Source organism: Taudactylus pleione, unplaced genomic scaffold, assembly GCF_031769625.1.
Source record: "Taudactylus pleione unplaced genomic scaffold, aTauple2 ptg000490l, whole genome shotgun sequence".
Classification (NCBI taxonomy): Eukaryota; Metazoa; Chordata; class Amphibia; order Anura; family Myobatrachidae; genus Taudactylus; species Taudactylus pleione.
The window spans coordinates 642,805-656,110 of record NW_028284892.1 but is presented as its reverse complement, the minus strand read 5'-3'; the positions used below and the strand labels follow the sequence as shown (position 1 = coordinate 656,110).

At 42.9% G+C, this 13,306-nt stretch overlaps 1 protein-coding gene across 2 annotated transcripts in view; it reads right to left on the bottom strand.

The window, feature by feature from the left end:
* The window catches only part of INSRR (insulin receptor related receptor), a 65,126-nt gene that overhangs the window by 21,956 nt on the left and 29,864 nt on the right, over nucleotides 1–13,306 (bottom strand). For both annotated transcript variants that reach the window (XM_088449632.1, XM_088449633.1), the window contains exons 3-10: nucleotides 11,022–11,334; nucleotides 9,408–9,550; nucleotides 8,971–9,115; nucleotides 7,728–7,942; nucleotides 7,491–7,617; nucleotides 6,998–7,236; nucleotides 4,718–4,885; nucleotides 1,597–1,777 (exon numbers count right to left, since the gene is read on the bottom strand). In XM_088449632.1, the coding sequence (XP_088305758.1) occupies nucleotides 1,597–1,777; nucleotides 4,718–4,885; nucleotides 6,998–7,236; nucleotides 7,491–7,617; nucleotides 7,728–7,942; nucleotides 8,971–9,115; nucleotides 9,408–9,550; nucleotides 11,022–11,334 (1,531 nt within the window). The remainder of the gene's footprint in view (nucleotides 1–1,596; nucleotides 1,778–4,717; nucleotides 4,886–6,997; nucleotides 7,237–7,490; nucleotides 7,618–7,727; nucleotides 7,943–8,970; nucleotides 9,116–9,407; nucleotides 9,551–11,021; nucleotides 11,335–13,306) is intronic.

Here is a 13,306-nt window from a genome sequence, read left to right as displayed (position 1 = left end):
AGCGATTGTTAGCCATAGCACATGCACAGAGATTGAATTACAATTACTTTCATACAGAGGAGTTACTCACAAGGTGAGTGACAGGTAGTCAGTGTTTGGCGGAGTTACTCACAAGGTGAGTGACAGGTAGTCAGTGTTTGGCGGAGGTAATGGGTGGTGGTTAGAGAAACGCAGGGGTGTCGGACCATTAAAATACACTTATCTGGGCGTCCATAAATTAGCCACTACATCCTTGCTGACAGCAGGAGAGCCCTCTGCATGTCTGGAGACCGGTGGTGTCTGCGGCAGCTTAGACTTACTCAGAAGGCTGATGGCCGTCGGATGTGATCTGCGTTCGATGTTTCCGGTTTTGTGCATGAGCGGCGGATGCAAGATGCTTTCAGTGGGTGTCTAAGCACTGGGTGGCGAGTGACTAGTTAGCATATTTTAGCAATTGCAGCTGCGACGGCATATCTGAATCAGGCCCATATACTTTAAAATGGTGTCAAATTATGAAGATTCCTCCATGTTTGATTCATCTGCTCCCTCAGCTTCCTTAGTGGAAAGGTGACAGTCATCACATGACTAGACCAGAGCTCAGGGCCGTGACTAGGGTAGTGCGACCTGTGCCATGGCACAGGGCACCGCATGGCAGCGGGCGCTGTTTGGGCCTGTCAATTTTCCGGTTTATTACCATTCTTACTTGTAGCTTCCTCCTCTTTTATCCCCAGCATCTCCTGGCCTCCCCTGTCTCTTCCCTAGCTCTTTTTCAGGTGCACTATCTTATGTCCCTATTTAGAAAATGGAGGGGGGGGGGGAGGGGGGACAATGCGCTCTCTGACATGGGGCACCAAAAAGTCTAGTTACGGAGCTACACTATTTTGCTTGCTTGGACTAGCTGAGGAGGAGGATTTTAAAATCCTCACCCAGGTCTTCGATTAAAAAACAGTTCTTCAGCAGCAATAGAGTGGGAAGTCTGACTCAAGGGGGGAGGCCAAGGAAACATTCTCCTCGCTCAGCACCCTATGGCGAAATACAAACAGAATGAGCTCAGCAATGCCTTAGGCTAATGATTTAGCCAAGGCAGTTTTCCCCAAGTCAGTGCACAGACCTCAGTCTAAAGTGCATCAAGCCCCAACCCAGTCTTTCTACTAGGTCTAAAATGTCACCGAAGCCACCCCACCAGAAGAGTAGCTGGTATTGCTCCGTATGTCTGACCCATTACAGAAAAAGCAATGAGAATAATGTTGACAGGCTTAGAACACAATCCATGGAAGGTGCGACCTCCCCTCCTGCAATTAAGTATCCATCAATAAAAAACTTTTTAGTACTTCTGTAAGAAATACAGAGATCACTCTTGTTTAAGTGGTCTTTCCTGTAAGAAGAAAAACCCGCCAAGGAGGAGGTTTCTCTTTGACTCCCGTTATATTATTTTGACCTGCAATACAGGCAAGGGTATAAAGTGTTTTTTGGCTTGGTTATACTTCATGGCTTTTAGAAAACAGCTCATGTGACACAAGCCTTTAGTTTTTGTAACTGTAGCATTCACATCTGATTTAGATGGTGGCAACAACCTGGTATGGTTTTCTGTGCCAGAAGGGAAGGCTGCACCCTTACTTTGGTATGAAAATGGTGTTCCTTAGAAAGTTCTCAAACTTCTTCTGAAAGGACTCTTCGTCCAGGTCTAGGAGTTGGCCACTGTTTTTCTGACATGGGCAGCACTTATCCTCGGCATCCAGGTGATCTTCTTCATCATTATCGAACCTGGTATCGGCGCTGCTGGTGGGTAGCTTCAGACCTGCATAAACATAATGACAAATAGAAAAGCACATCTGGATTACGGATAGGTGAATATGCGTTGCATGAAGTTTACTTAAATATAATGCTCCACACTAATCAACAAAGCATCTCAGACAAGGGAATGCTCACACCAATGAGGGGATTTTACAAGGGTGGAGGAGTCTGAAAACATTCTTAAAGATGTGCGATGACAAATTACTAGACAACTATGGTCTGTATTGTCACGTTCTATCCTTAAAATGGTATTTCCCCATGGACTCTTGAGACACGCTTGGGATGGATGCTTGCTTAATGAGTTTTCAACTGTCAGATTATTTTTGTTGTCCATTTTGCCCTTTTTGTTTTTCTCTCCAAGGCCTTTATATTACTCAGGCTGAGTTCCCCTCGCCTTTGAGGACTACACAGAACTGCTCTGTGGATAGAGCCCTTTTTTTCAAGAAAAATGACATCAGTGCCAAGTCCAAGGGCAACTAAATTAAGGTCTTATTTATAGAATCGCTTTAAACACAAACCAAATGGAAAGCCCTATTCAATAGTTTCATGCACAGCTATATTTATTTCTTTAGTCACTTGTAAATACAGATTTCCTGAAATCTCCCTTCCTGTTTTGAATGGAGATATATCAAACCTTCAAGATAGAGCGGAGAAGTTGTCCTTAGTAACCATTTATCTAGCATAGTCTATAAATGACGGAAGACGATTGGTTGCTATGGGCAAATCCCCCACTTTATCTCTCTTGAAGGTTTGATACAACTCTTTGTTAGAGTCTTAAAACCTTTTCAGACCAAGCCACTAACACGGGATATTGCCGTCTGAAAGGGTCATCATTGATCATGTGTCCTGAGATCTCAACCCTGGTCGAGACCAGAGTTATTCCTGGGTCCGATATGGCTTGGCTGGGGTTCATGCCTAAAATGAGCCGATTGGCAGCTGTGGAGTAGTCACCAGCCACTTTTCATAACCTCATCTTTGTGTGCCAAAAATAGTAAATTTTTTTTATGACAGTGTTTTGCAGGGCTGTGACAGGTTCAGTTAGAACGGGGACACCATGGGAATAAACCGGGTCCAAGGTGCAGTGTGAAAGGGGTGTGAGCAGCTGTGACACGTATTGAAACAGTGTTCAAAACCCAGGTTCGGACCTGGGATTTTGGTCTGAAACAGTATTGCCTTATCTTGAAGCACGGCATAGGTCCGGCGGTCATTCATACCGATCCCCTTGATACATCTCCCCTTTGGAACCTCACAAATACCATGTATTCAGCTTGCCTTCATATACCCATGACTACAGTATCAGCCAAAAGTTTTAAAACACCCTAACTTATCCAGTTATCTCACAGTTTAAATGTCTCTGAAATTAAATCATAGAACAAAAACCAATTGGAGATAAAATAAGAGATCACAGAAACATTATGTTTAACAAAACAATCTAATTCTACAATGACTATCAAATATGATTCCCGGCACTGTTGCAGAAGTTCCCATAAATATGTTGCACTTTGTAGGTCGTTTCACTTTCACCCTCCTGTCCAGCTCATCTTAAACCAGCTCGATAGGGTGGCAGTCTGGAGACTGTATGGCTGTTCAATGATTTGAAGCCTAACATCTTAGCGCAGACACAGCCTGGAGGTGTGATTTGGGTCATTATCTTTCTGTAGGATGAACCCTCAACCAACTAGGCCTAGACCAAAGGGTTTTGCATGGTGATACAAATTGCTGTGGTAGTCCTATTGGTTCAGGGGGGTCACTGTGCAAGTCGGGATCTAGCAAAAAAGAAAAACGAGAGACCCAGACCATCACGCTTCCTCCTCCATGTTGGACAGTCTGCGTGTCAGGTCCTGTGCAACTCGGCTTGCGTTAAGAGTCTTTTTGGCCATGCAGCACGTCTGACCGGATGATATCGCATGCGACTATGGGAGCGTGCAGATAGTTTGTACACACTACGCGATCCACATGATCTATCGTTCCGACACGCGTCAGAATGATAGATCGTTCAATGGATCGCATAGGGTGCACCTGACTTTAGTCTGAATCTGTACACAAAGTGACACTATGCAAGCAGGTGCAGCTTTTTTTCATGCCAAGTTCCATTGTGGTTTGTATACAGACTGAAACGCACACAGAAAAGTGTCGCATATCAAAGAATCATGCAGTCTCATAAAACAGCATCAGTTTGTGACTAACACATTTTCAGGCAAACAAGAGGCAAAAAAAGACGCTCGGCACAAGCGGAGCCGCACAGGACCTGGCGGCTCACTCCCGTATTAAGGCTAGATGTATGAGCGCACAATATTACAATGTCTAGGTGTTCTCTAAGGGTTTCGTTATAACCTCCTGTGTAGCCTGGAAGAGGGAGTCTTAGATGGGATTTCAGAATTCTGATCATTCATAAAAAATAAATAAAAAACAGTGACGGAAGGTGCGCAGGTATCAAACTAAAATCAAATAATCACCTAATTCCTAAATTATTTGGTTCATACCTATCCCTCAGGTGGTTTGTTCATTTTAGGAAATCCCTTCCCCCTACTCTACACCAGGTACTCACCCTGTGTTGCACCGTTCAATTGGCATCAGCGGAGACGTCCAAGTTCCCACCCCTAATCCATTATAACATTTGGAAGTTTGTACATAAAGAACAGGTTTCCTTTAGTTACTTAACGGTCGTCCTTCTTTATTGCTGTGTTGCGGAGAGCTGGGTACTTGCACAAAATAACAATAAAATCCATTAATAATTATAGGTACCCATCAGCTTTACAAACAGAGAATGTGGAAACCAGTAAGACAAACAAGCCATTCTTTAGGAGTAGCCATGCTTTGTGTTTATGACTACACCTACTTCAGTTCCTAAAGAGTGTTTATACTTGGTAAGATTAAACACACCACCCACTGAAATAGTCTGTTTTGTTGTCGGATACTAGACCCAGATATTTCCCAGTCTGACCTTTGGTGCAATAGTCATTGGTGTAGAGATCCTGGTCTTCCACCAACTGCTGCCAGAGCACTAAGTAGTAGCTGATGTTCCCGTTGCGTTGAGTTGGTGGCTTCCAACGAACGATTAGGTGTGATGAGGAGTTTGACATGATCATAACATCTTGAGGAACAGTGGGGGCTGTGGTAGAGAGAGAGAAATAAAGTTCCATGTAGGTCAAAAGTTATCCAGGTTATTTTGCTGGCACGATGGAGCAAATGCCCTTTCCAACTACTCCTACTGTTACCTGTAATCTCGCAGTCCACGGCGTTTGACTGCATGAAGATTTGTTACATCCTAACTTTAAAAGCCACTAGGGCAGGGTGTACGAGGTATACTCTGCAGAATAAATCAAACTCCATCCCGCACCAGTAACACAAAATACAGATTGTGGGTATATACATATATTATTGTCCACCAAATGTATATGTGATCCTAACCCAGAAATTAGTAGAAGCCCTCTGATATCTTCTTTTAGTTATCTTAAAGGGTGTTATTCTTATTGTAAATGGGTGATATTCTGATTTTCTGAGGTGCTACCAAAAAAAGAAAATATATATAAATATTTATATATATAATATTATTACAAAAAAAAAAAAGAGAGAAGATACACACACATTATATACACACACAAAATGCAAAATAAAAGTAGAGTATTCAATATGGTGCACTAATTTAGATCAGACATCCCACATATGAGTATTGCACAAAATCACAGTTAAAAGAAAATGTAAAAAAAAAAAATGTTGTATTCGTTAAAATGTTCAGGGTTTCCAATTGTAAGGCGAAATATTTAAAATAGATTAAAAATAAATTAAAATAGAGGTATGCTCTGCACCTGATTGGATTTAATGTGCCTCTTGCCCAATCCGGTGCTGCTCATTGTACACATCTACAATGTAGGAAAAGCCTGCTCGAGCTTTTAATCAAAATTGCACAACCCTTTCCAAGTCCTACTATTTTGATCTAAGAAGAACTTGTTAACATGAGCTGGATTTTCCTACCTTGAGAAATAGCACAAAGATAAAAGGTAGGAAATTCATTTCACAACAATTTCAAACTTTGCGAGCCCGCAACAGAAGTTAAAGGGCCTATTTATTGAGATTTAACATTAATGGATTATAAGAGTTCATTAGTTGTTGCATCTGAAAAGTTAGCCAGCCAGCAACGGCTTGGAAAAAAATAGCAACAAGGCGACTGGGAATCTAAAACAAGTATTCAAGTATCTGTTCAGATCTGGGACGATCTCTAGAGAAATGTAGCCTGGGCTGTCCTAATCCTTTCATTCTGAAGGATACCGTACAGTAAATAATTTCAAAATATGTAGCGGACCAAAAGGTCGTACACATTTTGTCTTTAGTATTAACATGGAAGTTGTCATCAGTGGGCCACCAAGGTTTGTATGAAAGTGAAGCAGAGAGATAGATCAACACCTGATGGGGGAAGATCAAAAACATATATATGTCCTTTGTTAGGTGTAGACGAGTCTATAAAAGGTCTACTTCTACTAAATGACATTTAACTGTCTTGAATGTTATCGTCTCACTGAGGCTGTTGGCACTCGCTCTACTTCTATTTTCAATATCTGTTGCTAGAAAGAATTTAGTATTTTGGTATGAGGACCATGACCGTGCCTTAACCCCGTACAACGTGTTTCAACTCGCATAGCTGTAGGTTTTGCAGACTTTGGATACCAGTAAGTTCTGATGTCAGTGTGTTGGGGAACTGACAAGCTGTGACCTGAGATGCCCCATGTGCAAAGACCTGCTCCAAACCTGAAGTCACAAAAACACAAGCTGGGTGCTGCCAAAAATGAATAGCACACAAACAGTACAGGTTCCAAGTGCCTGACTCCTGAAATCCTAGGAAGGTAGGGTGAGGCATTACTTTAGGTTAAAAAAATAACATATATAAATAAAAAATAGATGGAGAAATATATATATATATATATACACATACACACATATAAACGGAAAGCCTCAGAAGGACAACAACAGTATTTCTATTAGACTTTCATGCACTGTTCAATGGTGGGGGTTAAATCTCTGACAGACCAAGGTGAACGGAAACCCTGGTGTAGTAGATATGAATAGTCTATAGGCAGAGAATGTAAACTGATAGATTTTGGATTCTATAACAGGTGATGAAAGGCTGGTCGGAGGAGACTATCATTCAATCAGAGAAATCATCATTCATCAAAATGGCTCAATAGACAAGGTTACAAGTTAAACATAGGTATTGAAAATGTTTTACCTGCTGGTTTAGTTCTAATATAAACCACATTGCTCTGGGCCCCAAAGTTCCTTCCCTCCTCTGCGGTGTTCAAAGTGATGGAGCGCACATATATTGCATATTGTGTCCAAGGTTTCAGGTTCAGTAAAGTGATACTTGGCTCTTGGTCATTGTTCAGAGGCAGCTCCACATCTACCACATTCCAGCTGTTGGCCCCACATGCATCCTGCCCTAGATACTCCGTTATGTTCTGAAACGGCCTAAAAAAACAAAACACAAAAAAAACCAACAGGAAACAGGGAAATAATTCAATCAATGAATATTCATCAGTATTTTGTTATAATATTAAGTATTTATTTTGAAACACTGAAGATATTCTACAAAGTTCCTAGATGCTACTTAACAATTACATCAAATAAGTTGCCTAAGGCAGAACTTCCCGACAGTGATCCGCAAGTTCCCCCCACAGACCAGCTTTAGGTTATTTTCCACTGTTGGTGCACCACAAACTTACGACTCTTTGTAGTGGACAATGAAGCTCAGCAGGTCTCGGGAATCTGGTGATTGATATCTCTCCCACTTCAGGAAGATGCGGTCGGATTCGGTCACGTTGGTTACGAATCTTAGGGCTTGGGTGTTGCCTATGATAAAGACATCTGGTTATAACTTCATATACAGGCAACAAGGTAGCATTCTGAAGAAAAGAAGTAGGGATCTGCAGTGAGGAAGTTGACGTTTTGGAAAGACTCACAGGAAGCCCGGTCTCCATTAGTGCGAGGATTTATGTCGGCCTTGTTTTGTCTCCCCCGTGTCCCTGTTAAGTCCTCGGTGTGGTAGATTTCTGACAGGCAGAGTTTGGGGTTAAAAGCAAAGTATAATTTTCCAGAGGGAATGGAAAGACTCTCATGGTTGGGATTCCAGAGCTGTTGCAGATTTTGGTTGTCTAAGACATACAATGTATAATTCCTGAAAGGAGAACAATAATGAAAGGATGGGATCAGGACTTTAGTCATCTATTGTTTTGTTTTTAATTGGTGTTTGCATACAGATGTGACCTATTCTTTTTGCGCTATATGATACCAACCACCTGGCGCGATTCCCGTGCTGTGCACTTTTTTCTCAATTTTACCTGTTAGTTTGCATATCGTGTACTAATTACTTTGGATTAGTCACAAAGTGCGTGGCGCACTAATTAGTGCTATTTGCCATGTTTTTGAGGATAGGTGGATGTGGACACATCGGTAAATCTGGGTGAGATTTTTACATGACAGAGGCTCATCCGGTCTACAGAAAGGGAACTCTGCAGCCTACGTTCAAAGGGTTTGTGAAGAAGCCCACAAATAGGCAGACTTTAGCATTTAGCTTTGGGGGCAAACAACCCACACAGATGGACAGCTATGGACGTTCGGCAGTAAAATCAAGCAATCTGGTCATGTGATGTCCACACTCACAGATTATGGTCAACGGCAGACTGCCAACATACCAAATCAATATTTGGCTTGGCTGGATCGGACTTTGTCCAGGGTCACTGGTCATTTGTGGACCACACATTGAGTCCATATATTATATGACGATTTGCCAAATCACCCCCCAAAAAATCCCAAAACCCTCTCTCTTCTTTGTGATCACCTTTAAAGTCATTAAACCTAAAATAGAATGTGATCACTGATCCAATGGAAAGTAGCGTACTGTTACTGTGCCTATACTTCTTTAAATGCATTTTACATTTACCTGTCTGTTAAGAGCCCGGGAATCATCAAGTGGACATCCCTTGCTTAAAAATAGCTTAAGTACTTAACAGCTGTAAAGGACATTATAGTATTGAATTTTGCTTGACGAGAGGGGGGACATTTTTTTTTTTAAAATAAAATGTACCCAAATCTAGATGTAAATGTTTAAGTAACGTGTACAGAATATGGAGAGTTGCTGGCCGTGTTCACTTTGGAAACCCTGAAACGGAGCTTGCGGCAGGAATGTATTGCTTATTCACTTACCCATCTACCATGGAATCTCCCCGGATAAGTTTCAGGTTTTTAAAAAACGACAAGGAGACCAGAGCAAAGGAGTGCTTGATTTTTAGGAAGCCTGTAATGGTCTCGATAAGACCCAAACTTCTCTGTAGCTCAGAAGCCAGGTTATCTGAAAGCAAAAATCAAAAAAGGAATTTTATTAGAAGTGGTGGTAATTTGTCCACACATAGGTACAGATAAATATAATAAATATAGGTTTGTTGGATATGCAGGAAATGGATTACAACCACCAGATTATTGGGGTTTGCAAAGGATCCTGAGAGTCCAAACTTGGAGTTTTACAGGTAAGGACAACGCCACGTAAAATGATCTCTCCCATTCTCTTTGAACCCTTCTCTATGCCGCACCAACCATTCATTTTGAAATAAGCACTGATTACTTGAAACATGGGGTATACGCACTTCCTCTGCGGATGTTGAAGATCAGACTACCCTCGATGTGCGTGCAGTTGGTCAGCTCTTTTGCAGTCTGAATGGAGTCAATGGCTTTGGTTCCAACCTTGCAGAGCTTGGGACAGCGTCCTTCACACTTTTGGCAAATGGTACTGTAATCAAATACAACATTATGTGGAAAAATACTACATTTAAAGCGCACCTATTCATTGTATTAATGGACAGATAAGCAAGATGAGTCTAGGGCAAAATGGCAGGAACTTATTTTCTAGTATTCAGTACCAACCTCAGTCAAGATTGAATGACCCAGAAGACTTCAGGTCAGTGTTACGCTGACTGCAGAAGGTAATACTACGCCGCCGGAGAGATTGTTTTCCACAACACTGCTCAGGCGGGTGTAAAATTGATAAATTGCGGCGGTACAACATTCTGTATTGATGCAGTATACACTGTACACGTATCCACTGGCTCAACTGTAAACCCCGACGGCTCTATAGCTCTCCGTTTCAGAAATGGCTCTAATATGGGTGGCACTTAGGGTTATCTTTGCCAAAGGGTGCTCTCCTCTCATCCTTTCGTTCCTCCTAGAAAACTCCTAAACACACCCAGAGGTTCCTAGCAGAGCCGTAAATAGACTTTTCTGTGCCTTGTGCCAGAAAGAGCATTGGTGAAAGGACACTCATCTTGAAAAAGGCACCGCAGCATGCCGAAACGTGTTGAAGAGTGTCGCGTCACCTATTGTATGCAGTATCCCATCTATTATATATGCTATCCATTTGTCCTTACTGACCCGGGTCAATCTTTTGCAGGGCAATGGGAATCTGCATAATATTACTACTGGATGTCCCCACATTCCGTTAAGGACCACAGGTCGAGGTTTCTAAAGATACCTTTAAGTGCCCATACATCGCCCTTACATACATGTGAAAAACTCCACACAATATTTATCCTCATTCACACCTGGGTGATTGCTACGGGAGTTGGGACCATATAAAGCCGGGAGAAGGATCTTCATAGACCATCATATTCTCATATTCACATCCTCGGGTGGCTACATTATACAGTGATGCTATTACACTATATTGTGTTTCCTATTTATTTTATATACCAGAGTATTACCATGACCGGAGGACGTGGGACAATTCCTTTAATGGACTTTGTTGACATGTTGAAACAATCCAGAGCGTAAGTGCGGTTGATTTGTTTTGTTATGTGCTATAAACAGCATCCCGACCAATAAAAGGAAGATAAGGTAATTTGGTCTGATTGACAAATTAATCTTGGCCTCGATCTTACATACATAGTGGATTATATGGCAATCATGCCCAACAACTGGATTACATGGCAGTAGTAGTATGGTTGGCTAATGACGGCACAGACGCGTCATTGGGCAACCAAACATGTCAGCATGTACAATAATAGCAAAATTAATGTATCTCAATGGGGTTTGCTGATGGATTTGGCTTGCCCTACAGAACATTTGATGGGACAGTTTGTTGGATACGATTGCTCCTTGTATGATTAATCTTGAGAGGTAGAATCGAGAAAAAGTTTTGCTAGGTGAAGATAAGTTATATTGATGATTTACTCCACCTTAGTCCGAGTAGTCAGTGAGTTACACACCTGCTTTCATTCCTGGTATACCCCGACGGGCACTCTGAGAGACAGCGATTCTTGTAGATAACAAATTTGGAAGATTCCCTGGGGTTCTCAGAGACTTTGCGCAGACTCGTACAGTACTCCAGAGTGACGCAGCGCCAACCCTCATACTCATATGTGTTAGAAGGGCAGGAGGGCAAGCACTGGTCATCAAAGAAGAAGTTGCGACAAGCCACACAGGCACGGCTGTCTCCTGGCCAACTACAGCCCCCCAGGCACTCGTGGTGGCAGCATGTCCCGCTGCTCGTGCAGGCGATATCCTTACCACAGTTACACACTGAGAACAGAGGAGAACAGAAGTCAGTATAGTAAAGACATTTGCACTTTAGAAAAGCCTTTACAATAACTGCCCAAATATGGTAGCCCGTAACATAATTTCTTTGGGTTCAATCAATAAGGCAGGCAGCGGTCTGTAAGATCATTGCCCTATTATGCTAGTAGGGAATATACTACAGACAAAGGTAGATGCATAAACACAGGCTTCTGTTCCCAGGAATATTTCCCATTTATTTTCATTTCTAGCATGCACAATAGTGGGCTGGCAACACCTGGAACTTGCTCTCTATTGTGAATGTAATTATCGGACACCGCACACCCTACACCCATAGTATATTCACCTTGTGCCTGCACGTGGGTCCCTCCCCCTCTGCAGCACCATCTTCCCAGTAACATCTTCAGGAACACGGCGCTGTGCAGTGAATGCAAAGACTATGGTACTGTGCCAGGAGCCTTGGCACACTTGTGCGCATCCGCCATCTACCAGATATCGCTGGGAGGATGGTGCCGTAGAAGAGGGGGAACCACTTTCCGGAACAATGTAAGATGCAGGGCTTAAGGGGGGCTCACTGCACACGGGCCCCTTAGGCGTTAATATGCCCCTGCATGGATGCGCGGACAACAGCATAGTACTACTGAGCATATTCTGTATGTAGTAGGATTAATTGAAATACATTCCTGTTATACAGTTGAGGATAATAAGGACGGTTAGGTAGGCAGAATAGGGCCTATAGCTGTAGGGCAGCAGTTGCCCCAAGCACTCCTACCCGTGCAAACTTGCAGAAACGTTTATGCCAGGGAAGAAATTAAATGTGCTAGGAGCTAGGGTGACCTACTCACTATGGGCAAGATGCATCAAACTCATTTTCCAAATCCATTTACCGCATCTCTATAGCAGGGGTATCAACCAGTGGCACTCAAGCTGCTGTGGAACTACACACAGCAAAACTGTGGCAGAGCATACTGGGATATTTAGTTCCACAGAAGCTGGAGGGCCACAGGTTGTCTACCCCAGTTCCCATATGTATGATTAGGGGCCACTGCAGATATTTGAGATATCTGCTACAGCCATGTGAAACAGCTGTCCCCATAGGTTTATATGGAGCAGACATATGACCACATACATCAAGCTCTCGAAAGTTACATGTCCCAGGCAGACATCATTAGATGTCGTTAGCTATGGTAGCCTAGCGTTCATTCTAGCACCCTGCAAACTGTCACCACCCATGCAGTTCCTCTTTCCTGCGTGGGATGGTGACAACAACAAACTGCTGAGATACAGACCAGAGTGTGCTAGAAGCATCAGAGCAGAGTGCGACACCTCGGGCAGGAAAGAGGAACCGCACAGGTTGTGACAGGTGCAGGGTGCTAAAATGAACACTAGGTAAGCCTATGGGCTTCGTACCTCAAAATTCACTTTCACGAGAAGGATCCAAAGAACTTGCACATACACGGCCATCAGCCAGCGCATTACGGCCACAGAGTCAGAAGCCCGGAAATCAAGACATAGCCGGGACAGTTGCTTATCACACTGTGCATACATGATGGGCTCTAGGACCCAGAATCTGCAGACCTCCAATCTGGGTCACAAACTGCACGTGACTAAAGCCATCTTTACTGTGTAATGTGTAGAGTGACATGGTGGGAGACAGTTGTTTCCTACTTCGCTCCTATGAGAGACCCGGTTAATTACCTGCTATAAAAAGCTGTTACAGCATTCTGCACAGCTACCCACAAGCAGCATACACTCACTGGCAGGTGAGCTGTATAGAACCCCGCTCTGCTCCATCTCTAGTGTGCATGTAACAATGAGTACGGCTGTACCTGCTATACTTTAATAAATCACACCACGAGTTAAGTAACTGGGCTATTCATAGCTTGAGTCATCCACTGGTATTTGCCTACATAACACTGCAGTATCAACACCTGCACGCACTTTACATCCAACACCGCACAGGAACCAAGAAGGTCTT